The 25,700-nt window shown below is 33.7% G+C and overlaps 3 protein-coding genes across 3 annotated transcripts; all 3 read right to left on the reverse strand.

Moving 5' to 3' along the window:
- Positions 1–1,196: 1,196 nt before the first annotated feature.
- LOC136973051 (inhibin beta B chain-like) lies at positions 1,197–2,588 on the reverse strand. Its single transcript, XM_067267738.1, has 2 exons — positions 2,238–2,588; positions 1,197–2,008 (listed from the first exon to the last, which is right to left on the reverse strand). Exons 1-2 carry the CDS (start codon positions 2,569–2,571, stop codon positions 1,257–1,259), a joined length of 1,086 nt encoding a protein of 361 aa, XP_067123839.1. The 5' UTR covers positions 2,572–2,588; the 3' UTR covers positions 1,197–1,256.
- Positions 2,589–3,021: 433 nt separating this feature from the next.
- LOC136973025 (tigger transposable element-derived protein 1-like) lies at positions 3,022–4,506 on the reverse strand. Its single transcript, XM_067267711.1, has one exon. It carries the CDS (start codon positions 4,504–4,506, stop codon positions 3,022–3,024), a length of 1,485 nt encoding a protein of 494 aa, XP_067123812.1.
- Positions 4,507–12,436: 7,930 nt separating this feature from the next.
- Positions 12,437–14,534, reverse strand: LOC136973052 (inhibin beta B chain-like). The gene is made up of 2 exons (XM_067267739.1): positions 14,109–14,534; positions 12,437–13,179 (listed from the first exon to the last, which is right to left on the reverse strand). The coding sequence occupies exons 1-2, from the start codon at positions 14,455–14,457 to the stop codon at positions 12,437–12,439; spliced, it is 1,092 nt and encodes a 363-aa protein (XP_067123840.1). The 5' UTR covers positions 14,458–14,534.
- Between the last annotated feature and the right edge of the window lie 11,166 nt (positions 14,535–25,700).

Raw genomic sequence — 25,700 nt, forward strand, 5'->3', positions numbered from 1 at the left:
TGGAAAGCTTTCTTTGGAAGTTTTCCTCAGAGAATTTCAGATTTGACGAAATCTGGAAAATTGTTTTTTTTTTTTTTTTTTTTTTTTTTTTTTAGATTATTTCATCATTTTTAAATTTCCAGTTAATGTAACGTTGCTCATACTTCAGATTAGAGTGATAAGGGTGACAGTAAATACCATATCACTGTTACCCGAAGGCTTGTGTGTGTCATTTTTATCTAAGTTGTCATATTTCATAGATACGGTTTTTGCATTTAAACATATTTTTCCATCTTGTCAGCAGCACCTCTAACAAGGTGCAACCTATAGCAAACTTTCCATAATGACAGCACTGGTCAGGTTGTGTATAGTTTTGGCGGTATTTTGTGTGTCACTGTTTTCCATATGTCAATATCACTAAGTGTTTATATGTTTGAATTAATAAAATACAATATATCTCAAATGAAAAAGATAACATAATTTTAAATAATTATATAATTTTATATGTATTATTTATGTAATTTTAATACAGAAAATAAAACACATCTCCGATTTCGCTTTGAATTCTCAATCATAAAAATTCATTTTTTGTTATTCCTTTCTTGAATCTATAATTATTTTCTAATGCATTTACTCTGTTTTCTTTACTAAATTACATTTAATAAGTTTCGTTTATTTACGAAAAGAATTAATGTATTTTAAAATCTTTGTTTTTATAAGTCTATTTATATAAAACGAGCAATTATTTATTGTGACATCGTCACAATGCCGAGCTGCAATTTTAAATCATATTTTTAATTTATTTAATTTAAAATATTTGCTCTCCGCCTCAAATTAGTAGGGGCTTTTCCTTGTATATCATACTTTAACAATAGAGTTGTGCAGGTCATCTATTAACTGATTTCAGAAGAGAAAATTTGAATTGAAATAACCTGACTTTTGATGCAAATCAGAAGTTCGTATATGATTTATGTTTTCGACGAGAAAAAAATATTAATTCTGCATTGTACTAATACATTGAGTTTACTGGTTTATCCGGAATTTAAGTAGTGGATTTAATTTTTATTTATTTTTTTCTTCTATTCTTAATAGTTGAATAATGTTTATGGTGTTTCCTACAAAGACAAATTTTCTATAGAGAATTTCTTTACTTATCTGGATACATCTTTTATGAAAGTAAGTAAAAATAAATTTTCTACAATCAGGAATACATTTTATATCTTTAAAAAATTTCCGCTATATTATTTAGTACAAGAAGACCAAAATTATTTCCTATATTAACTACAGTCACAAGTATCTACAGTCATGTTGGGTATATCATTGACTGCAACCGTATTGTTTTCATGTAAGATTAGCAAGCTTTGCGTGGATAATTGAGAAGGAGCGCAACACATAGTCATATTGGTTATGATATGATATACTTTCATCTTTTTTATGTATTCATTCGTTCCATTGGCAATGAAGTAACTAGGGACGTCGCGATTATCAGTACACAAACCTCTGCAATAATTAGCCTCGTAAGACTCCGGTTGCAATATCCAATCGTTCCAACCAATCTCGCTAAAAGAGATTATAAATTTTTCACGGCAGCAATATGTCGAACTTTCAGTACAATATGAAATATCCCGTTTCTGTCTTTTTACACGTTTCTTTACTCTAGTGTCCATACTGATAAAAGCACGTTTATCTTCTTCAGTTTTAATGGGTAGATAGCTGCAAAACTCACAACTGATTTCGAGAATATAGTGACGATTCGACCAGTCGGAAAATACATGAGTAATATTATTTTTGTACCATCCTGCGTAAACTGGGCTGACATAATCTGCTAACACAGTTTGCGGATAGCTTTCTCCGTTTGTTGAAGGTTGTATTTTATATATAATATACTTCACATTGACAGGTTCCTGCGGGTCGAGATACATCCACAAATAAGCAGAGATTACCGATATTCTTGAAAATTTCGTTTCGTTAATATTAAAGTAAAATTGAACTGACGGGCTTAAATTTCCAGAACTGGTAGAATGTATGACTAAATTAAAAAAAAAAAAAAAAATATTATTAAATGGAATGGTACCATAAATATGAAACAACTTCTTTCCAAAAAATTCCTAGCACAATTAACGTGATAGATATACATAAGCTTATATATATATTTGTAATAGAAATAATTCGTATATATATTTTTTCATCATGAGAAAAAATTACTATTTTTTAAAATAATTTTTAAAATTATTAATCATAAACAGATAAAGACTTACTTTTTACAGGAAAATATATAGTATTTCTCTCCACTTCATCGTCATTCTGACTGGCTCTACGAAATAGTTTCGCTTTTTTCTGATTTACTTGTATAATATCATTAACAATGTTAGGAACTGCCTGTAAATTTACTTTAGGTGGATGTTTTAGTCCTAATTCACTTAGAATATGTCTCTTAACTAAATCAATTCGTAGTCTTCTCAATTCTTGTTGGGGGAGAGAATTTTCTAACTGATATTTCCGTTTCGCACAATTTGTGCACGATTCTAAACTATACACCGTATTTATCAGTAATAGTTCAATACAAGTAATTATAATTATTGCTAAATTCATTCTCGAAAACACAGTTTACTCTGTGTAGTTCGGATATACTGCGCTATTCTTCATCTCCCTTTATTAATATTTTTTAAATTGTAATTAGATAAATGAGAATTTATGCAATGATTATTACATCACAATTGTATAGGCATATAGTTCCATATGCAATATCCAATTATATATATATATATATATATACAGTGGTACCTTGACATACGAGTTTAATTCGTTCCGTAACCTTGCTCGTATCTCAAATTGCTCGTATCTCAAAGCAATTTTCCCCATTGAAATTAATTGAAATGCCATTAATCCGTTCCAGCTCCCAAAACACCACCTCAGTTGTTTTTGTTAAGTGTTTTTGAATAAGAAAAATGTATTTACAAGAAGAAACATTTATTTATAAATAACAAATACATATTCTATAAAAACATAATAAAAGAAAAAGTGAAGTGCTTACGGAAGCGCTTAATTTTCGTCACTGGTCTTCGCTTTTTTCGTCACGCTTTGCTCATTTTCACCTGCAGATCGTTTAAAAAAACTGTCCAAGGAGGTTTGTTTTTTCCTCTCTTTCAGGATATTGCGGAAATGAGTTAGGCAAGTTTCGTTGAACAACTCCGATGCACGACTAGTTGCAACTTTTTCGGGGTGATTTTTATCCACGAACTCTACAACTTTCTCCCACATTGCCAAGATCTCCTTTATATCTCTTGTTGAGATAACCTCCTCCATCTCTGGCTCCTCTTCAAAACTAATTTTTCGTTGAACCACCGTTTGCTGCTGCGAATGTAGATCGTGTAACTCCTCGGTTGTCAGCTCCTGAGACTGTTCCTCGACGAGTTCGTTCACATCTCTCTCATCCACCTCCAGACCCATGGATTTTCCCAGAGAAACAATCTTCTCTACCACTGACACTTCGGGTTCCAATCCCTCGAAGGCCCTTTCAACTACAGCCTCAGGCCACAGCTTCTTCCATGCAGAGGTTAAGGTCCTCGTTGTAACACCCAGCCAGGCCTGATCAATAATTTTTAGGCATATCACGATGTCAAAGTGGTCCTTCCAGAACTCTCGAAGGGTAAGGTTTGTGTTCTCCGTCACCTCAAAGCAGTGCCGAAAAATGTGCTTGGTGTACAACTTTTTAAAATTAGAAATCACCTGCTGATCCATGGGCTGCAGGATAGGAGTGGTGTTGGGTGGTAGGTAGAGAACCTTTATAAACTTGAACTCTTCGAGTAAATCATCTTCGAGATTTGGTGGGTGAGCAGGGGCATTGTCGAGGACAAGAAGGGCTTGCATGGGTAGGTTGTTTTCCTGTAGATATTTTTTAACAGAAGGGCCAAACACCAGGTTTATCCACTCCACAAAGAATTTCCTGGTGACCCACGCCTTTGGATTTGCCCTCCACATAACTTGCAGTTTTTCTTTTAAAATCTTATGTGACTTAAAAGCTCTGGGATTTTCCGAATGGTATACTAGCAGAGGCTTGATTTTGCAGTCGCCACTCGCATTGGCGCAAAGTGCTAGAGTTAATCTATCCTTCATGGGTTTGTGACCTGGCATCATCTTCTCCTCTGCCGTTATGTAAGTCCTATTCGGCATCCTTTTCCAGAAAAGCCCTGTCTCGTCACAGTTGAAGACTTGCTGGGGGATGTATCCTTTGGCTTCTATCAGTTCGGAAAACGTTTTGATGTAAGCCTCAGCTGCCTTCACATCCGAACTTGCTGCCTCACCATGCCTGACGACGGAGTGAATGCCGGTCCTTTTCTTAAAGTTGTCAAACCAGCCCCGACTGGCTTTAAACGAGTCTTCCGATTCCTCGTTTGTGGAAGTGTGTGGGATCTGCTTCAGCAAATCACCGTAAATCGCTCGTGCCTTCTCACACATGATGCTTTGTGTTAAGGTTCCTCCTTGAAGCTGCTTCTCTGTCACCCACACCATCAGTAGTTTTTCCATCTTTTCATGGAGAGAGGTCCGGAGCTTAGAAATTATTGTAACGCTCTTAGCTGGCGTTATACTCTTTATCAACTCCTTCTGTTTAAGCACAGTACATATCATTGATGTGCTACGCCCGTACATCCTCGCCAAGTCAATTACTCGCACACCTTGCTCATGTTTTTCTATGATTTCACGCTTTAACTCAATAGACATCATCTTCTTCTTCGGACCCATAGTTATAAAAATAAATGTGATAATGTTTTGTAAATGTACAAAAAGCAAAAAACGCGAACCCAACTTATCAAAAATGCTTCGAAAACGAGGGAAACAAGCACACAGACTGAGGTCTAGTCTGAAGTGGGAAAAACCGTTAAACGCTGCACACGACCTCAACATGCGTCCCGCATGTTGGGGTCGTGTGCAGCGGTGTAGTGTGCGATTCCTCGTATCTCAAATCTTGCTCTCATCTCAAAGCAAAATATCGCTCGCTCGGCGGCTCGTATCTCAAAACACTCGTATATTAGGGCACTCGTATATCGAGGTACCACTGTATATAGATGATCAACGAAGACCTTCTTCACACTGCCAGAAATGAATTAAATTGTATACATATTACTGTATATATATATATATATATATATATATGTAACTTATGTGATTTTTCTCTAAGAATACGGTTTAATTTCGCATTAATTCTCGATTCCAAATAAATAATATTTACACAAGGGCAAATATAAACTAAAACTTTTCTATTGAATCAATGATTAAGAATAATTGTGGTACATATTTGACAGTATAGAACACAATTATTCTATCTACTTAGGCATTTTTCACGGAAAAAGTGGACCTCAAAGGATTTTCTCCATTATTTATAATCAGATTTTCTGGAATAGATGTTGACAAAAGAATATCATCAGATCTTAAGTTTGCTATAAAGCTCGGTTTACAACCTGTAGATGCAGATTATATAAAATGTGATGGTCGTCGTAACTTAATTTTATTTCGATGTCACAAATGCAAGCTGAGCAGTTCGCAGTTTGATGGAACTTTTAAAGGTAAATTTGGGAAAATTTCATGAGAAACTATTTTTTCTATCATTTGGCACGTAATTTGCATAGAGTGTGCGTTGAGTACGATTTGTTTGGCTGTGCGCGTGAATAATACAGCTGTTGACTGGGCAAACTTTATACATGTTACGATGATTTCCTTGTATAATTTATCCCAAATGAAAATTGGTGGTTCTGGAAAGATTGTCGAATTTGGCGAAACAGTTGTGAGTAAAAGAAAAATCGAAAACGGTAGAATTTTGAAAGGAACCAGGTGAGTTGTTAGTGGAATTGTGCTTTCTGCCCTAAAGCAATCTGCCCAAGAAATCTGAAAATTGAGAAGAAAGAAGAAACGTGGGTTAAATTTACCTATGGTAGTCAAATGGCGGCTCGTCTCTGATTCCAGCAAACAGAAGAAAGGAAACAGTTGGGACACACGTTCTAACCTAACCTAACCTAACCTATTCTAATAAATTACCATAATTATTACTAACCAAATTATTAGAATAGGTTAGGTTAGAACGTGCGTCCCCACTGTTTCCTTTCTTCTGTTTGCTAGAATCAGAGACGAGCCGCCATTTTGACTACCATAAATAAATTTAACCCATTTTTTTAATTCTAAAATCATGAATGGAAGATAAAGGATCCTGAAAAAACATTATTGATGTCTTTGAATAGGTGAGAACATATTTTAAAGTTAAAATGTAGGAAAAATACAAAAACTATTCTGTATTGAAGGAAACCGCAAGAAACGGAATCATGCAAACAATTGGGCTATTTAAAATTAGTTTTTTCTGACTGTTTCAGTTGCAGGATAAAGTCGGAATAGAAAATTGATTTGTCGCTATACGCGTTCGAATACAGAAAATACTTGTTAATTCGAACTCGGATAGTTCGAAATCCGATTAGTTCGAAACTGTATTAATTATCCCGGCCGCGGATATAGAGATTTGCACGTTAAAAAATTCGGTTAGTTCGAAATACGGGTACTTCGAAAGTCGAAATGAAAATTCTATCCGAACTATGATATAAATATGCTAACTTGTTCTTTAGATCAGACCTGGTTTAGATCAAAGTGCCTCCATGCTATAAGAGAACAATAAATCAAGAATAACTCTAATCTGGACAAAATGGCTTTGTTTTTACGGTAACACCCTTTCCGGTGTCACCTTACATACGGACTACTCTTTTTTTTCTAGGTGGTCTTATTCCGGATCTATCGTAATAACCCCATTGTGGGTCTAACGAACCCTAATGGATATGGTTGAAAGGTCGGAAAACCGAAAAGTATGAAAAAATACATTATTAGTATAGTGTATTAGGCTTGGTTTAAATACTAGCCTCCCTTTCATGGTCGAGCCAGTGCTGCCAGCTAAAACATGCAAAAATTTAACAAAAATAATATTAAAGTAGCCAAGACATAACCAAATATTGTAGCGCCACATCACTAGCGGACATTTGAATTTGCCGACTAGAACGCGGTCGGTTAACCGATAAGTCGGTTAATCGAGGGTCGGATAATCGATGCTCTACTGTATTTGCCGTACTTTCTCAATTTCATGAATTCTCATTTTGCAACGTGTCATTTAATAATAAATGTTTTCGCTAAATTTTGGCAAGATTAGATACTCTCATAAAATATTACTTTTATTTAGTTAATTATTAGTTTAGTGTTTCTAAAAGATACTCGTGCATTTGTATTGAATCGATTATAATTACAGCCATTAGCGATATCTAATATATTTTGTTAGTGTGACAGAAAAATATATTTGAGTTTTTCTTTTTCCTATTACCGTAAGTGATTAAATTACCAATAAATTTTTATGAGTATATTTAGTTCTGAGCTTCATTTTTCTTCTTCATTATTATCAATCTAGTCTGTTATGATTAGGTCTGTCCAGTAGCATCGAATGACAGAGACGGTTAAATGGTCAACTTACTGCTAGGGGTCCTAGGACAGAATCTGGGCCAGCAACACCAGGAATTATTCATTGTGGTCTCTCTCGGACATGTCGTATCCTATCTCTCATCATCTTGCCGCCTCCGTTGTAAGCCTGGTCAAATTCACGATGAGTATGAAAGAAAAAGTTCTCAAAGGGCAGAAAGAATTTTATTTCGAGTGGCCGATGGACCTATTTAAAGAGGTTCGGATCATTTAGTAGACCGATGTCTAATGTTATGGAAATATACGAAGTAAACAAAACTGTAAAGGCACAAAATATTACAATAATAAAAAATAATTTAGTTTTAAACTATCATCTTTTAATTAACAATTTTTTCAATATAAGCCACTAAAAGCTGCAGGACTTAGTGCTACAGCTTCATTAGGCTGCAATCCGAAAAAATTGTGGACCTATAAATTTCCACTGTCGTCCTTCAGTCTAGCTTTCCTTAATCTCGAGAACGAGGTTAGATAGATAGAAGATTAGACCAGATATGGAAACCTTAGAGACAGGAGGTACCAATTAACTATATTTGAACTTCCGATGAAAACTGGAAGTCATATTATTTCAATTCAAAATTCTCCCCTGAAAGCAGTTAATAGAGACCTGCAAGACTGTATTGTTAAAGGAAAAGTATGATGTACAGGGGCAAGACACTACTAATTTGAGGTGGAGTGCATATATGCTAAATGAAATAAATTAAAAATTGCAGTCTGGCATTGTGACGATTTAATACGAACAACTGTGACGATATAGTACAAACAATTGTGACGATATAATACGAACAATTATTATACTTATAGTATTACTATGCATTACTATATAATTTACTGTATATATTTTACTATATACGTAGATAATAAAATGATAAAAGAAAATTTATAAAATTTTTTAAGTTATAAATACTTAACTACTGAATATACTTTATTAAGGAATAAAATTAGATATAAATTCTTTTCTTCTATTAAAGTTCTCTACTATAATAAATGTGCATTCCTGATAAAATTGAGTTCGAATAGTCTATATACATTTAATAAAATCATAATAGCTGTAGATCTTATCAATTTACAATTATTTGAATATTCTAATAATTATACAAATAATGTAATTTAAGTTTTTATTTATGTAGAAATAAAAGCTTTTAGAATTTCTTTACTGAAATTTCATCTTGTTATAATTCTTTTAAATGTTTCATAATAATATAATATTTATCCGTCATCATTTATTCACAATCGAGAATATATTTAGTTATTAAATAAAATTTTACAAATAAAATAGAATGGCTGTGTCTGTCCTCTATATGCTTCTAAACCAATTGACTCATCTGCTTCAGATTTTTTATAGTTACTCCCTGGGATTGTGTAAAAATACAGGGAGAGTCTAGGTGGCAAGCAGCTAAGAAGCCAATGACGTAGTTAGTTTCATTTAAAACGGGCTTTGTCATTGACTTGCTTATTTAGCTGCATACTATCTAGATTCCATAGGCTTCGTGTTCGACACCATATTTCCTCTGATTTCATCCCCACTGTTAACTTCAAAACTATTTGACTGGCCTGAACCAATTTTTTTATAGTAACTCTCTACGACTCTAAGAAAAATATAGACTATCAAGAAACTTCAACACTCCACCTCTCCCTCTTATTTTACCCTCTCAAAATTTCGTGATAAACATAATAATGATATAAAGGCCCGCTTTTGTTAAGTTAAAATAACCAAATTTTTAATAAGGTTTTTGTTTTAATATTTTTCATTGTTTTTACCCAGGAAAGGCATAGTAAAAATGACCTCAAAAGCATTCTTTATAATTAAACGTATTAAAGTTATTGTTATTATTTTGTTCAGATTAAATATAAATTGATATTTACTACATAAACTTTATTAACTCTTGAATACATAATTTTAAACAATAAAATATTCAACAGTGAATAATACCGAATGGATAGAAATATTTGAATAAATTATCTCAAAATAAACATATAATTTACTGAAATATTGAATTTACGTTATCTTTTTATCTCAAATCTTCATTATCAATAAAGACCTAATCTCATTAATAATATTAATGATTAAAATAGAATTTATTAAAAGAATAGAAAAATTTTTATATGTTATTTATATATATTATACTAAAAGCTACTCAGCCATTGCAGTAAACAAACACGCTCTTCACAAAGTGGAAGTTAAACCGATATATATCAGTGAATTCAAAGACACTTCGGTTCATATATACTCAGAATGTTTAAAGAAATAACTAACTGTTTATAAGAAAACTCTGTTAACCTTTGAATATTTGTATAATTAAAGAAAAACAAGAACTTGAACTTTGAAAACATCGTAATTTACAAGTTTTGCAAGTTCACTTCCAAGTTGTATTAAACTACAAATGTTATTCAAAAATGGCCGAATGACTGAGACGACAATTGGACCTGGAATCGAATAGGCCTATGTGCTTAAAATCTTAGGAATTTTTCACGGTCTGTCTGTCTCGGATATATCGGGCCTCGCCTTCAATGTAGGCCTAGCCAAATTCAAGATAGGGTCTTTTAATAACCTTCTTTTAGTAACCTTTTCAATTTATGTTGTATTAATTTCCCGGCTGTTATATATAACATAAGGAAAGTATGGCCATCGATCAAAAAATGACCTCCCAGATTTTCACATTTTTGGACTTGGGATACCTTAAAACGCCGAGAAATGCAAAAAATCGGGGGTAATTTTTGTATGTATAGATGTTAGTGTGTGGGGGGCACGATTTTGTTCATCCTCTTTGAAGCTTAATAACTCCTGTGCTTTTTGTCGAAAATTTCTGAAATTTTACGGGGAGGTTTATATATTACGGAGATTGATAATGATAAACTTTGGTGGTTAAAGGTCGAGCGGGTAGGGAAATAATAGTAGTAGTGTATATCTCCAGTAGGGTCAACTTAATGACGATTTTACTCGTTATTAGCATTTACAATGTTTTATAAAACCTATCACTACCCTCAAAATTAAGCGTTTTGCCATTTTATAATAGTTAAAAATATAAAAAGTTTTTAAAATAATATATGATAGCAGATGGCGCCACCAAACGTTGCCGGAAAATTTAAGCAACTCGTTGCTGATTAATTTGTTATATTCTTTGAAGATTGGTAATCTTAGTTCTAATAAAGCCTTTCCCTATGTATAGTAAAAATTAAATTAAATTAAACCCGTCATTTGTTAATCCAAATATAATGGATTTTTCTGAAATATTAATGTGAATTATTCTAAATAGCAATTATTTTTTTATTACTTATTTCGATATATGTCAAGTAACGAAATGTTATGATATAAGTATGATATAAATCACTCTCCAGTAATTTGAATATTATTTCCGGCTTCGATTTTTGTTGGGTTCAATGGGTCATATTTAAAATATTTTATCTTTATTATTTGATTTTAACCTATAAGGAAGTGTTGCTGAAGTTTTATCTCTGATAATTAAAATGTGTTTTGATGATATTTTAAATCAATATTTATTTTTATTTAATATTTCATCCACGTTTTATAATACAAGTGGTCCAAGTGCTTTGTGTATCAATGACACAGGTTGTAAAGATTGGCTCATAGTTCAAGGATGCGCCTATATTATTAATAAATTAATTTATATATTATCGTTGCAACAAAATTTTCTATAAGGAATCATTTCGAAATATTGAAAGTACGAAGTGTAGAGTATATAACATTTAAAAGGCCTATCTTATTACTTTAGTAAATAAACATAGATCAACGAACAATTATTTATTGTGATAGCACATCAAAATGCAAATCAATTATTTATTGTGATAGCACTTCACAATGCACGGCTGCAGTTTTTAATCATATTTTTAATTTGTTTAATTTAAAATATATGTAGCTTAATCTTATAATCCCGTTTTAAAATGTTTGCATTCAGGTGAAAATGGATATAGGAAATGATACAACAGCTGCAATACGATATCATTCAAATGCGATGTTAAATTGCACTGTCGCCCGTCTGCTGTCTGTCCTTCCTTAAACTCGAGAACATAGTTAGATAGACGAAAGTTAAGACCATTGGTGAAGAGCTTAGGGACAGGAAGCCCCAATTAACTATACATAAATTTCCGGTACAAACCGGAAGTCACGTTATTTTAATTCAAATATTTCACCTCGAAGGAGTTACCAGACACGTGCTGTTTATCTGCAATTTATTTATATTGTTGTTATTAATTATAAATTAACGAAAATAGCGTTCTGTATATGTAGCCGTATTCCATCTGCTTAATAAATTACACCAGTTACGTGGCATTTGGCATATTGTACAGAAATATGTAACGGTAATTAGAAATAAACTAACATCAATGCCACTAATTTCATTTGTGAATTGTCATAATCTGTGAGTAGAATTGACGTCATTCTGACTTTGCATATTCATCATCTATACGCTATTTTATAAACAGATTTTATTCGTGTTTATTTGATATGATAAATTATAATTATAAACAAGGTTATTCTATATTAGAATAACAAGATAAGTTTAAACGTACTTTAAGTGTTATGACACAACATGTGCTGAGTTAGCGTACGATAATTCCATTATATAATTAATGTGTAAACGTTATTAAACTGAATTATTTATATTATGATAATTACTATAATAATGTTCACATGTAGTGTTTTTTGATATTTTAGACATTATTGGGCTACAATTTAAAAAATTGTAGACCTATAAATTCCCACTGTCGTCCGTTCGCCTGTCTGTCTTTCTTTCCTTAAGCTCGAGAATAAAGTTAGATAGATGAAAGGCAAGATAAGATATGGAAACTTTAGGATAAAAAAACCCGATTAACTTGGAAATTGCTTCTATGCTAATTAAAAAATTAATATTAGGTATGTAAAAAGTATTTATTGTTAAATACGATATGTTTACAGATTAAAATTGAATTTTAAAAAATTTACTTTGCTGTAATTACATCTTTACATACAATCACATGCATCAACAATCATATTAGGCATATTTTCGTGTATGATTAAACCCTTTTCATTTAAATATACCATTGATATAGAAGATAATTTTGAAGGAGAACAACACATAGAAAGATTAGTATTTATCCTTCTCTGCTTCATTTTTAATAAATAATCTCTTTTAACGGTTGTATGATGATATCTCATGAGGCCGGCATCCATCAAACAGTTTCCCCTGCAGTAATTTGCCATGTAACCAGATGGCTGCATTATCCAATTGTCCCAGTTTATCTCGCGAAAGGAGACATATAATTTTTCTCGACAGCAAGTTATCGAACCACTAATGCAATCTATGTTTCGTTTCATTCTCTTCGTCCTTTTTTCTTCGATGCTGATGACGAGAAAAGGTCGTTTATCAGGATCAATTGATATTGGTATATTGTTGCATTTATCACAATCGATTTTGAAAATTTGACGATTATTCGAACAGTACAGTAAAATATCTGTGATATCGCTTTTGTACCACCCTGGTTTTATCTCTTTCACATAGTATTTCAGCACTTTCTTATTTCTCTTTTCTGCAAAATCAATATCAGTGTTGTATATATTGTATGTAATATTGTTAGGCTCTTGTTTATTTCGAAATGTCCACAAATATGCAGAAATAATAGATTCTTTTGAAATTTTGGCTTGCTCAAAATTAAAACTGAAACAAGCTGAAAGCGGTGTTTTTTGATGACAACGATGGATTGAAGCTGAAATCAAAATATTTAAAATTTATTTTGTATACTAGTACTTTCTATATATTAACAGGACTTATTATACTGGAAATTATGGATGCAGATATTTAGTCTTACAGATCAAAAATAATGTTCTTTATTTAGTTCACCTGGCATAATAATTAATGAAATCAAAATACTTTCGTTAGATATAAAGAATGTGAATAGTTTTTACTTTTATATTTCAAAATAAGCACGCAAAAGTAAATTTCAAAATTTAATATTTAATATATTAAATATTAATAATAAATTATATATAACCTTCATTTATTTTTAGATTATATGTATGATTATGGAAAAGATTTTGAATGATTAACTTGCATTTTCAATGAATAAACATCGATTTTTGCTGAATCAGAACAGATTTAACACATAAGGGAGAATAAGAAATTATATAAACTAATGATTCGATTTAAAAGTACGTACTGATAATACTATTCATATAATTACTTATATATAAATATAGTAGAATAACGAATGAAACTTTTAGAAAATTAATACTGAAAGAACTTAATGAACTTAGAACTGCTTTGTTTATCATGCTTATAATGAGTTATTTTGATATTTAAACTATACTCTTACATCTGTTTATAGTAAATCGTAAATACAGTAGTTAATAAAATAAAGATGTCACGAAACATAAATCTGATTCTTGTTTATTTAATCTTGAATTTTTTAAAATTAAGGTTAGAGGAAAGGATAACAAGAAAATAGTGCAATGATAACTTTATTTACAAATATACTTAGGCAAAATCAAAATGATTGTTTTAATAAATATATTCTTGACCTATTTCAAATATATCATGACAGACAAAAAAAAAATAAATACATATATAAATACTGTATATATATATATATATATACATGTTTAGTAAACATAATCGATACATAAGAAAAGCACTTACTATTTTCAGGAAGGACTATAATATTCTGAATGTTTTCATATTGATCATCCGTACTTCTATCGTTGTTTGATATATTTTTATCAGGATTCGATAGTATTAAATCTTCGATTATAATTTTAGGTACAACTGATATATTTACTTTTGGAGGACGTGACATTTTCAACATTTTCAGAATTTGTTGTTTAATTAGTTGGATTCTTATATTTCTCAATTCTTCTTCAGAAAACTCCGTTTCAGTCAATTGTTTTCGTTTCGAACAGTTTTCGCATGATTCTATTAAATTGGTGATACCGACTGTAATACAACCGGCAAAAAATATTAACAGAAATTTCGTTAACATCTCATTCATGTTTGAATACTGATTTTCTTATTTCTTCACATTTACATGATATACTCATCAACTCCACCCCTTTCGCGTATCTAAAGCTTGAATGGAAGATTTGTTATCTGCGCATTAAGTATGTTTTTTTATTTTTTTTTGTTGTTTTTAATCGTTTTATTCGTTTCCTGAATTTTCCTTTAAATGTTAAGAAAAGAAATAAAAAAGATCAAGTAAATTTAGAAAACTTATAAGACATATTTAATGAACTGCGAAAGATTTTTTTAAATAACATACAGGGGATTCAAAAAGGATCCGTCTGAGGAAATATGAAAAAAATTATAAATTATCCCTATATATGCAATTATAATAAAAAGCAAGAAAAATAATAATGTTAGAGAAAAAATATAAATATATTTATTTACAATTATATAATGTTTTGTAAAAAAATTCCAAAATATAAGACTTTGAGAAAGTCCAATTTGTTTTGGACTTTTTCTTGTGAAAGTCCAAAACAAATTGAGACTCGTGAGACTAATGTGAGAAAAAAAACAAATTGTTTTTTTTTCTCACATTAGTGCTGGAAACAGGGTAAAATCGCAGAATACAAAACCTGAGCTGTATGAAACATGAGGAATGCGTGTTTTTTCCTTGGTCAAAAACTTAATACTGTACCATGAATGAACCTTTAGCACTTGAATGCTCGTTACAATTATTTGTCCAACACAAAAGTTGTGTTGTAGAAAAGAAGAAAAATATGATATAACAGAGGAAAAAGGTGTAGTGTATTCATTTAATTGTAATGTAACCCAAATAAAACATATATAGGAGAAACAAAAACAAAATTAAAAATAAGATTAAGAGAACATATCCGAGCAATTAAAGAAAAATATGCAAATTCAGCAGTGGCTGAACATTGTAATACAGAAGGTTGCGAAATTGATTTAAATACAGTGAAAATAAGGAAAAAAGAAAAAAACAATTATAAAAGACAATTATATGAACACAAATATAATTAAACAAACTAATAGAATAAATAACAACACCGGAAGGGAGCTTTCGGTGTTATTTATTCTATCATGGAGAAGCATTATAGAAGGGGGAGGGAGGGAGAGGTATAAAAGGAGAAATCAAAATGAACTGGAATATAGATTAAGTGAAAAAGAATAATCAAAGATGAATACGTATCAAGTTATATGATTGATGTGGATTACGAATTTATTTAGAATTGTAAAGTTCGGAAATATAGAATCTGTAAAAATTTTATTTTATTGTCGGGAAATTATTGTGATTAAATTAATTTTAATTATAATTGTACCAAAAAAATTTTTAATTGTTAATTGTAGAAAATGTCTTTTGAATGCCTGCTGAGGAGGGACGAACAAGTTCGAAACACAAGTTTAAAGTGTATCTGTTCAGGTGAACTAAATAAAAAATATTATTTTTGATCTGTAAGACTAAATATCTGCATCCATAATTCCAGTATAATAAGTCCTGTTAATTGATTAAAAAAGTACTGGTACACAAGATAAATTTTAAATTTCGATAGAGGACACAAAGGCATAATAATTAAATATACATCGGCCGTACACGAAGTGTTTAGCTGGCAGAAAAAAGGATAAGGGAAAGGGGAGGGGAAGAAAGAGAAAGAGGAGATACAGTAGAGAAATGTAGGATCCCTCTGAACGGCGTACATAAGGCTACAGTACCCCCTACGTTTGATGTTGGTATGCAGTTTTTAGGCTGCAAGGCCGTAGTCACCCGAAGGGTCTAAAAGAAAACCTGAGTGTAGCGAACATCAATAATTGAGTGCCGCCACGAATACTAGCTAAGTGTGGAAGTTAGTGCCAAGTGGTTCTTAGTAGGAAGACTTATATCTACTTAATACTAATAACACTGAACGCGATCGCGAATTTTAATACTGCTTAACAGCTAGACAGACAGCGCGAAAAGCAAACGAACACAATGACAAACTAGACGAGACAAACGGACCGACAGAAACAAACGAACAAGACCCCAAAATTTTTAAATTATATTTTTATGTAGTTATTTATTTATTTTTTTAAACGTTAACTTACTCACTAACTAAACTAACCTACCAAAACCTGGGACGAAGCTAACCAGATGACTAAAACTAACAAACCCTAATCTAATTTAACCTCACCTATCATAATTAACCGGAAACCAAACTGAGTCCCTAATCTAACTTACAACTAGGACTAACCAAATTTAGACTGAAAAGAAGACAGAAAATAAGAATTAAAATACAAAGTTGAAAGGCATCTATATACCGACTGTTGAAATAAAGCAAGGGAAAGCTAATTGCCATCCGTGCCCCCGAAGTGAGTGTTCTCAAGAGCCCCACTAAGGGATATGAATGCGAGTAGATGAAGGAACATTGTACGCGTGTGAATGAGTTGATGCGGGTTGCGAGCCAGTTGTACCCTTCAAGAATAGCAGCTTTCATTAAACTATCCCTAATGTGATTGTACAGTACCGATTGAAGCGAAAAACTGAATGAAGGGGTGTTTAGTTCTCCTGAATACCACAATCGCATTGTGGATTGTCCCCAAGGTTAAATCTATGCAAGTATTGCTTAAAGTTGCCGTGTCCTGTAAGTAGCTGAGTGAGGGTGTGTAACTAGGGTAAAAATGGCGAAGAATCGCAGTAGTGTCAACCTTGGGGATGAAAGTGTAGGTGAGCCTACCAGTGGTGTCATGGTCCCAGCTTCTTGCCAGAGAACGAAGGTTTGCTTCTTTGATTGTTGATGTACGAGGTAGGAATGTAACTGAAAGTACTAGTTACTGAAGACTTTGCAATTTGTTTGGCAAGACAGTCAGCGGTCTCCGAGAACCCCCGCATGACCCGAGACCATTGGAAATCTATTCTAATGCTGTTTTCTAAATGTCTGAGAATGTTGTGTATGAGATGGACGAGATTTAAGTGGCTATCAGACTTCGCAATCCTGTGTAAAGCTACTCTACTGTCAGAATAAATGCGATAGTGTAAGTAGTGTCTTTTGTCCTTTTTACGCCTAATGTGAATTAAGCTCATATAAATAGCTAAAGTTTCCGCCTGTGCTATTGAGCAGTGCGTACCTAGACCAGGGGAGGCCAACCTTTTTGGGAAGAGTGCCACTATCTGAAAGAAAAAAATTATGCGTGCCACTTCCAACTTTTCCAACATACTAAAAAATATATAAAGGTGAAAAATTGTTATGTATATGATGATTATGGGATTCTTACGCAAATAGCACGTGTTTTTTTCATGTAAGTCTGAGTAGTACAGATTTAAAAATAATATAATAAATAAAAGTACAAACTTTGGTTTTATTGTTAATAAACATTGTTAAAGGTTCAGTCAGTTAGGTTATGTTTACAATAAAAATGAATAACTTGAAACATTTAGTTCTAAATAATTATTAAACAGTCAGTACTTAATTAATGTGGCTTTTGAATTTGTAGTTTTTTTACTAAGTCGTCTATATTAGGATTAGTTCTTGAAGATGGTAACAAAATTAGGTGTTTTAGGTGCATATCAGTTAATCTTGAACGATATTTTGATTTTATTATGTTCATAATAGAAAACATTTGTTCACAAACATGTTGATCCAAACCTACAACAATATCTGACAGCCAAATCGTGTAAATTTGGAAAATTGCTTGTTGGTACAAGTTCCCAAAATTCAATATAATTTGGATCACTTGCAGTTGAAATAAGTTCCTTATATTTACTTTTCAGTGCAGTATGGTGCTGTAGGTCAATAATTTCGATTTGGATTTCAGGTGGGTAACAATTAACATCTTGCAGAGAAATTGAAAAAAGATTTGTGAAAAGATTTGTGAAAAGCACTTTTTTTTTATCATCTTGAAAATCATCAAACCTAGCACTGAATGAATCCTGCAAAATGGATATTAAATTTTTAAATTTATCATAGTTCGGAACATTATTGACTCTGGTAACTAGTTCCTGTATTAATGTGAAATGTGTTAATCTTTATTCTCCAAAATCGAGAGAAAAAAGCAAAAGTTTGTTCACAATAGATGATATATGACCAACTAAAGTAGGAAAAATACAATCTTTTTCCTGTAATCTTAAATTATTTAAATGCCCCATAATATCGTCGAGAAAAGCTAAATCCCATAACCAATCTTCATTCTTGAGTAGCAAGCACTCACTGGACAGTTCATTGTATTCTTCCAGATATTTTAAAACACACTACCTCAAATTCCAAAATCTCGCGAGTGCACTTCCTTTGGAAAGCCAGCACACACTACAATGAAGGAGTAACTCGCCATCCTCTTCCGTTTCTTCCGGGAAAAGCTCACAAAATCGTCGTCGATTCAGAGCTCGAACTCGTATTTTGTTGATACAGTGCGCTATAGGATCAACAACAGAAGACGGGTGTAAGTCCTTGGCACAAAGAGCTTCTTGATGGATAATACAATGATACTTAAAAACTTTTCTAAAAACTTAAAACCTTTTCCAAATATTTTTCAAGCAATGTAACAAAACCTTTTATCCTGCCAACCATGCAAGGCGTTCCATCTGTGCAAACACTATCTAATTTTGTCCACTCTACTTTGTTAACTTCAATTACATTTTTAACTTCTTTAAAAATGTCCTCGCCTGTAGTTAAAACTAGTTGGCGCAAATCAAGAAGTTCTTCCACAATATCAAAATTATCGTTCGTGTAACGCACAAATATGCTTAACTGCGCATTGTATGTGATGTCACAGCTTTCATCCAAAGTTAATGAAATTATTTGCAATATTGTAGTCCAGAGACAAGTTGTGTGCTAACATCCTGGCCCATGTCATCTATACGACGCATGACGGTATTTCTAGACAAAGCAATTTTATGAACCATATTTTTGACGTTTATATCACCGACATTTTGGGCAAATATTAATCCTCTTCACGTTTTCTTTTTGATGTCGAAGATTCACTCGTGGACATAGTGAAAATAAAATTTTTAAAACAACGACTCTCGACGCCAAAATCTTTTAAAAAAGCTTAACGTCTTGCTCGGCAGTTTAAAATAAACTAGGGTTGTCACCCGTCCGGCTTTTAATTCATTGTCCGGGTTAACAATTAATTTTGTCCGAGATTTCGTAGAAATTGTGAAATTATGATGAAATAAAATACTAGCAAATATTTTTATAAATTTACTTTATTTTAACAGCGAAAGACTTCACACTTTCACCGAAACTTAATTCGCCATCTTACGCCGACGCATGTGGCAACCTGTCGACCTTTTTCTTTATTTAATTATTTTTGCTTCTCAGCTCTTTACAGCTAAGTTATTTCATTTCTTACTTTAAGTTGCTCCTACACAAGTCCCTAACTGGCTTTAGAACTGGCTTGCACGTTATTCTTCGCATGATAAAATAACATTCGCATGCCTCAGACTTCTGTTCGAACAAACCTGACCGGCCATCCGGGTCAGCAATTTTGAAAAGGTGGCAACATTATAATCTGAGCCAGACAGCCAGAGTGTCGCACTCGCTCTCGCTCAAAAACGGACAACTGTAGCAAGACACAACGGCGCCAAAGTAAGGCAACTCAAACCATTGGGCTCATCCCACGACCACACTGTCTTACCGCATCGTTGTACTGGTGTCAAGCAGTGCCGCTTTCCGGTGCTGTCGTATTCAGTAGCATATGAGTAGGGTTTTTACGGAATTTGACAAAGTTCCTGAAGGAGATATTATTATTTTTTCAAATTTTTAAATTTTTTAATAAGTCTTCGCGTGCCACTGTTAAAACTCTTCCGTGCCACATTGTGGCACGCGTGCCGCGGGTTGGCCATCCTGACATAGACGAAAGCAAATTGTGAAGCTCGCGGCCTAAGTCGAAGTAAACTACGAAAGCGGCACCACATCATCACACCTTGGAACCGTCAGTGTAAATCCTAAACATGGAATGATCACCTGGATCTTTGAAAGAAAACGTCAGGGACAAGCTGATGAAAGAGGTGGTAATCGTAAGTCGGTGGGGTATTTTTATCGATGCTGAATTTTTTGATATCATCAATCAAGGTCAAACTGGGGGAATCTTACCTATCCTAATCACTTTGTCGACATCAGAGTCGCTATATAATCCCGACAGGGAAAGGTGACGAGATTTTCCTTCAAATAATGCGTTTAATTTCTAAGTCGATAGGGGTCAACCCTGACATTACCAAAAGGACACTCTTTCTCTAATAAACTCTAATAAAGAAGGAGGGGCTGCCTACTTTTGCAAACTTAGCCCACTAGGAAAAAAAGAGGGTGGAGAAAAGGTTGAAGGAACGGTTTGAAGGGAGAAGTATAAAGGAAAAGGGGGAAAAGTAAAGGCGAAAAAGTTCTTTGGACCTCAGAGCGCTGTATCGGAAATTATTAATAACCAAAATTACAACAGTTGACAAAACCGTTATACAATATTATCAATGAGAAGAAATGGTCCGGAACCCATCACTTATGGGTAGGTAGATAATAACCTTGATCACTGCAAGGTTACAATATTATTAAAAACGAATTACAATTTTAATACGCAGAGAATGTAAATACAGTAGAAAGTCGTTTATCCGAACACCGGTTATCCGAACGCTTTCCAGTCGGACTGTGTCGTGCTGAATCGAACTTTTTTGATACTAGATTTACTTCTAAAGTATGATTTTTGTGTTTTTATATTTTTCAACATATTTATTTTGTTTGTACAAAATAAAGAAATAATTTTTAATGATACAATAGCCTCGATTGTTATAAAAATTTTCGTTAGGCTTAAAATCAACGAAAATTCAACACGAAGCGACATGCAATGGAGAAAAATTCAACACGAAGCGACACGCAACGGAGAAAAATTTCAACATCGGACGGGTTAATATATTTGTGTGCATAATCGGTTATCCGAAAAAATCAGTTATCCAAACAACCCGAGTCTCCAATTGATTCGGATAAACGACTCTCTACTGTACTAGCTTACTATGATATAATAATACTGATACCTTTTCTGCGAATAAAAATTGTAAAGTGATTTACAAGTTCCCTTGCAATTGATAAGTTAACATGCCGAACATATATAACTGAAATGAGTACATATTAATGGAAATACCTTTTTTTTTTAAATCTAGAATCTAAAACTAAACTATGTACAGAAGAATACTACACGGCCGATCAATCGCAGATAACGTCACTTTTTCGTTGTTTCACTGTCTTCCTGGTCATCTTGTCTGTTCTTGTTTTCATTCTCGAGAATTTTTTCTTTCCTGTAGAAGTCTGGCAAAAGAGCCCTGGTGCTTTCAATAGACCTTTCAAAACACTTCCAGAGATTTTTCTTATCAAAAATGTTTTGTAGTGTCGGTGGCCAATTAAGTCCTTCTTAAATGCATTCCCTATAGTGTATATTCAAAACTTTAACTTCTTTAGTTCTGTTATTATCCTTACGAAGTTTAAGGGTTTTTTTATAACTGTCCACGTTTATTTTTTCGAGTACACACTATTGCTTTACACTTAGCGTAGTTAATTGGAAGCATCTGTTTCTCGCTCCATTGCAGTATTTTGTGAAGTGTTCCATTAGCTTCATCGGTCAGTTTATCGCAATTTTTATTTGCTATCATTATAAGTAAGTCGTCAGCAAAAGCTTGAACTTTTAGATCATTGCATTGGTCAAAATTCGTCAGTAGTTTATCGAACACCAAGTTCCATAGCCCTGGGCCGCTACGGGAGCCCTGTGGGCATCCCGTTTATTGTTCTCCTTATATGAATGTAGTTGGAGTGAAATTCGATGAATCTTTCGTTTAAGCAACTGTCTAATAATTTGTTGACATTTTTTGGATTGTTAACATCTTTGAGGCGATTTTTTGACTGCCCATCTTAAGTGGTCGAAGGCTTTTTGTAATCGATTGCTATTAATAAAACATGTTTGTTCTCTTCCCATGCTTTGCATACAAATTCTTTAACGATCAATGCTGCGCGTATCGTTGATTTGTTTGTTCTAAATCCGAATTGGTTTTGGTGCATATGACCATTCTTGTACAGGTGTCTGTTGATCCGTTTAATAATAAGTCCGTCAACGACTTTTCCCATCACAGGGAGTAGGCTAATTGGCCTGTAATCACCAGGACTACATGGATTATCATGTTTTGGGATTAACCAGTAAATGCAGTTCTATAAGCCTTACAAATGCGGAGGGCTGCAATCCTTTTAACAGATAACAGTTTTTTATGGTTATAGACTTTGGTGGCCACGTGGCCCCAGACTTGTACGGCATAGAGGAGTGCTGGCTGAATTGCACCCCTGTAAATAAGCTTAGTAGCGTTAGGGCCAAGGCCCCATGTGTTCCTAGTAGTAGTAATAAGGGCTTTAGCCGTCTTTTTAGCTTTGTCCGTGATGTATTTGATGTGGGGTGTGAAGTCTCTCGTCAAGAATAACACTTAAATATTTAATTTCCGTTGTTTGCTTTATTCTGTGAGCACGTATTCGAAGGGCAGGCTTCTTGACGAGTGGCGCGTTCCTACCAACTATCATGCTTTCTAATTTGTCTGCGTTAATGGGTTGCCTATGCTTAATACTCAACTGGTAAATGTTATTCAGAATGTCGTTGCATATGTCTTGTAAGTGTTCACTGTTCCTGTGTGAAGTAAGGATAATTGTGTTGTCCGAATAACACTGTATGCGGCAGCCAGGAGGAGGGTGTCGTTTAAGTGCAGAATAAAGTTATAGTCTATGTTCCAGAGACCAGGACCAGCGCCGGATTAACCATTAGGCCTATACAAATAAGACAATTGTCTAGGGTCCGTAATTTGGAGGAGCCCGACTTTTTAAGGGTTGATTAATGACTATAATTATGTGAGAACTCGGACTTCAAATTAAACAATTTAAACTAAACAATGATATAATTTTATCTGTCAATTTTTACATCTTGGAGCCAGCGCCGTAACTAGCCTTTTATGCGCCCGGTGCGAGCATCTGTAACTACGCCCCAAAACTATGACCCAAAACTTGGTCCAGATCATTTCTGCGCTCCCAAGGTCTACGCCCTGTGCCTGGGCACCGCTGGCACCGCCCTAGTTACGGCACTGCTTGGAGCATCTCTTCCTACTTGTTCTCAGCGTCGAAAGTCTCATTCGACGCTGATTCCAACGCAGTCGCCGCCAATTCTTCCACCGATAACGCAAAACCTTCCATTCGGATTTTCATCGTCTCCAATTCGAAATATAATCATTGCCGATACTGACAATATTACTGTCTCCCATAACGAAATTATATAATTAGTGCCTCCAGTAAGAGAATATCTTCTCCTCCAGCTACAGATTCTCGGTACCTCAGTTCCTACTCCCGTAATGGATAAAAAATCTCCGCTTGTCTTCCAATTATCCCGGTGAGAAGCATTCTCGTGTGTGTGTGTGAACCTCTCTTCAAGGACGATCATCTTGTTTACATCTACTCCAGGGGTAATTATGCAGTTTAAGGGAATGTGAGATTCTTTAATTATTATTTTTTTAAAAGAAGGTATATTTAATAGCCATTCAGAAAACGCATAACATTTTTCCGGGCGATCCGTATATAAAGTGTTATAAACAAAAAATCATAGAACTACTTACCGATTGTGCTCCGTTCGAGACACCATTGTTTAAGCTTGTTTTCGTCGCAGGGCGGCACATTGGACGCCGGACGCGTACGAAGTGTGTCACGTGATAATTCTCGATGCCTACCAGCCACGTGACTACTCTCTCCCCTCGCATCTGACGTGTTCCTGATAACTTAACAATAATAATATTAAATATATGAAACAACAAAGGTAAAACTGCTCGTTAACGACGATAATTCTATCACGATATATATTATGATGATAAAAATCAGTCAGATGCAACATAAGATGTTTATTGTCTTGATGTAAATAAATATAGCTGAAACGAAAAGAATAAATTATCAGGACACATCAGATGCGAGGGGAGAGAGCAGTCACGTGGCCGGATGGCCTCGAGAAATGTCACGTGACACACGTGACATTTCTCTTCGTATGCGTCCGCCGTCCAATGTGCCGCCCTGCGACGAAAACAAGCTTAAACAATGGTGTCTCGAACGGAGCACAATCGGTAAGTAGTTCTATAATTTTTTGTTTATAACACTTTATATACGGATCGCCCGGGAAAATGTTATGCGTTTTCTGAATAGCTATTAATATACCTTCTTTTTTAAAAAATAATTAAACAAGTAATAATATTAAAAAAATTTTTAAAGTCAATTCCTACTAAGGTCAACAAAGAAAAATTTTATTTTAGTTACTTTTTATTAAATAATTTCAAAGTTCGCTTTTTTCTCCTCGCGCCCTCTATCGGTCGGAATCAGCATATTGGTCGCTGACGGGCGCCACAGTTTAAATTTAATTAATTAATGAATTAATATTTGAAAAAACTGTATTAACATCAAGTGTCATCCACTACAAGTTTAAAAAAATGTATTTGAACTCGAGTGGATGAATAATAAGTAATTTATTAACGTTTGAAAATTTGAACAAGATAAATATAGGGAGAGTGTGAACTTATAGAGGAATTTAATAAACTCATATTTCCTTAAACAGCATAATTATCCAAAAGGAAAGAAAAATAGAAAATAAGCCTGGTTTAAATCCTGTCCTCCCTTTCATGGTTGAGCCAGTGTTGCCAACTAAAACACGCAAAAATTTAACAAAAATAATATTAAAATAGCCAAGACATAGCCAAATATTGTAGCGCCACATCACTGACGGACATTTAAATTTGCCGACTAGAACGCGGTCGGTTAACCGATATGACGGTTGATCGAGGGTCGGATAATCGATGCTCTACTGCAGGGGTCGGCAACACGCGGCCCGTTGCAAGTTTTTGTGCGGCCCACCATGCAATATAACTTTTATATGGTAAAGTAAAAATTAGGAAGGCTTTTTTATTTTTTATAATATTATTGGGGATACTATAGATTACCACCTATGGAATTTCGGGTCTTTGAGTATATATCTGAACTCAGGAGACCGAGATGAGTTCAACGATACACTACTTTTGGACCGGAGACGAAAAATAATAAAGTTATCGTACTTTTTTCCAGTGATCGCGCGATGATAGGGAGTCACGTCGCTCTCTCCGCTAAGTTGACCTCGCTATCGCGATCGAGAGTCGCGTCACTTGCCGTTAAAATTGCCTTTAGTAGACGTTTCCCCCTTTTTTTTAACTTTGTTCAAGAACTACCGTGAATCAATAACTAGTGACGTTTAGCACATGGCGGCCTGCCGGCGGCTCCCCTCCGGGAGGTT

Source organism: Centruroides vittatus, unplaced genomic scaffold (genome assembly GCF_030686945.1).
Source record: "Centruroides vittatus isolate TY-2023 unplaced genomic scaffold, ASM3068694v2 contig_3077, whole genome shotgun sequence".
NCBI lineage: Eukaryota > Metazoa > Arthropoda > Arachnida > Scorpiones > Buthidae > Centruroides > Centruroides vittatus.

Coding starts and splice junctions, on each gene's coding strand:
- LOC136973052 (XM_067267739.1), bottom strand. CDS start 14,457: ATGAATGAGATGTTAACGAAATTTCTGTTAATATTTTTTGCCGGTTGT. Junction 13,180..14,108: donor TATAGTCCTTCCTGAAAATA/GTAAGTGCTTTT, acceptor TTTTGATTTCAG/CTTCAATCCATCGTTGTCAT.
- LOC136973025 (XM_067267711.1), bottom strand. CDS start 4,506: ATGGAAAAACTACTGATGGTGTGGGTGACAGAGAAGCAGCTTCAAGGA.
- LOC136973051 (XM_067267738.1), bottom strand. CDS start 2,571: ATGAATTTAGCAATAATTATAATTACTTGTATTGAACTATTACTGATA. Junction 2,009..2,237: donor TATATATTTTCCTGTAAAAA/GTAAGTCTTTAT, acceptor TTTTTAATTTAG/TCATACATTCTACCAGTTCT.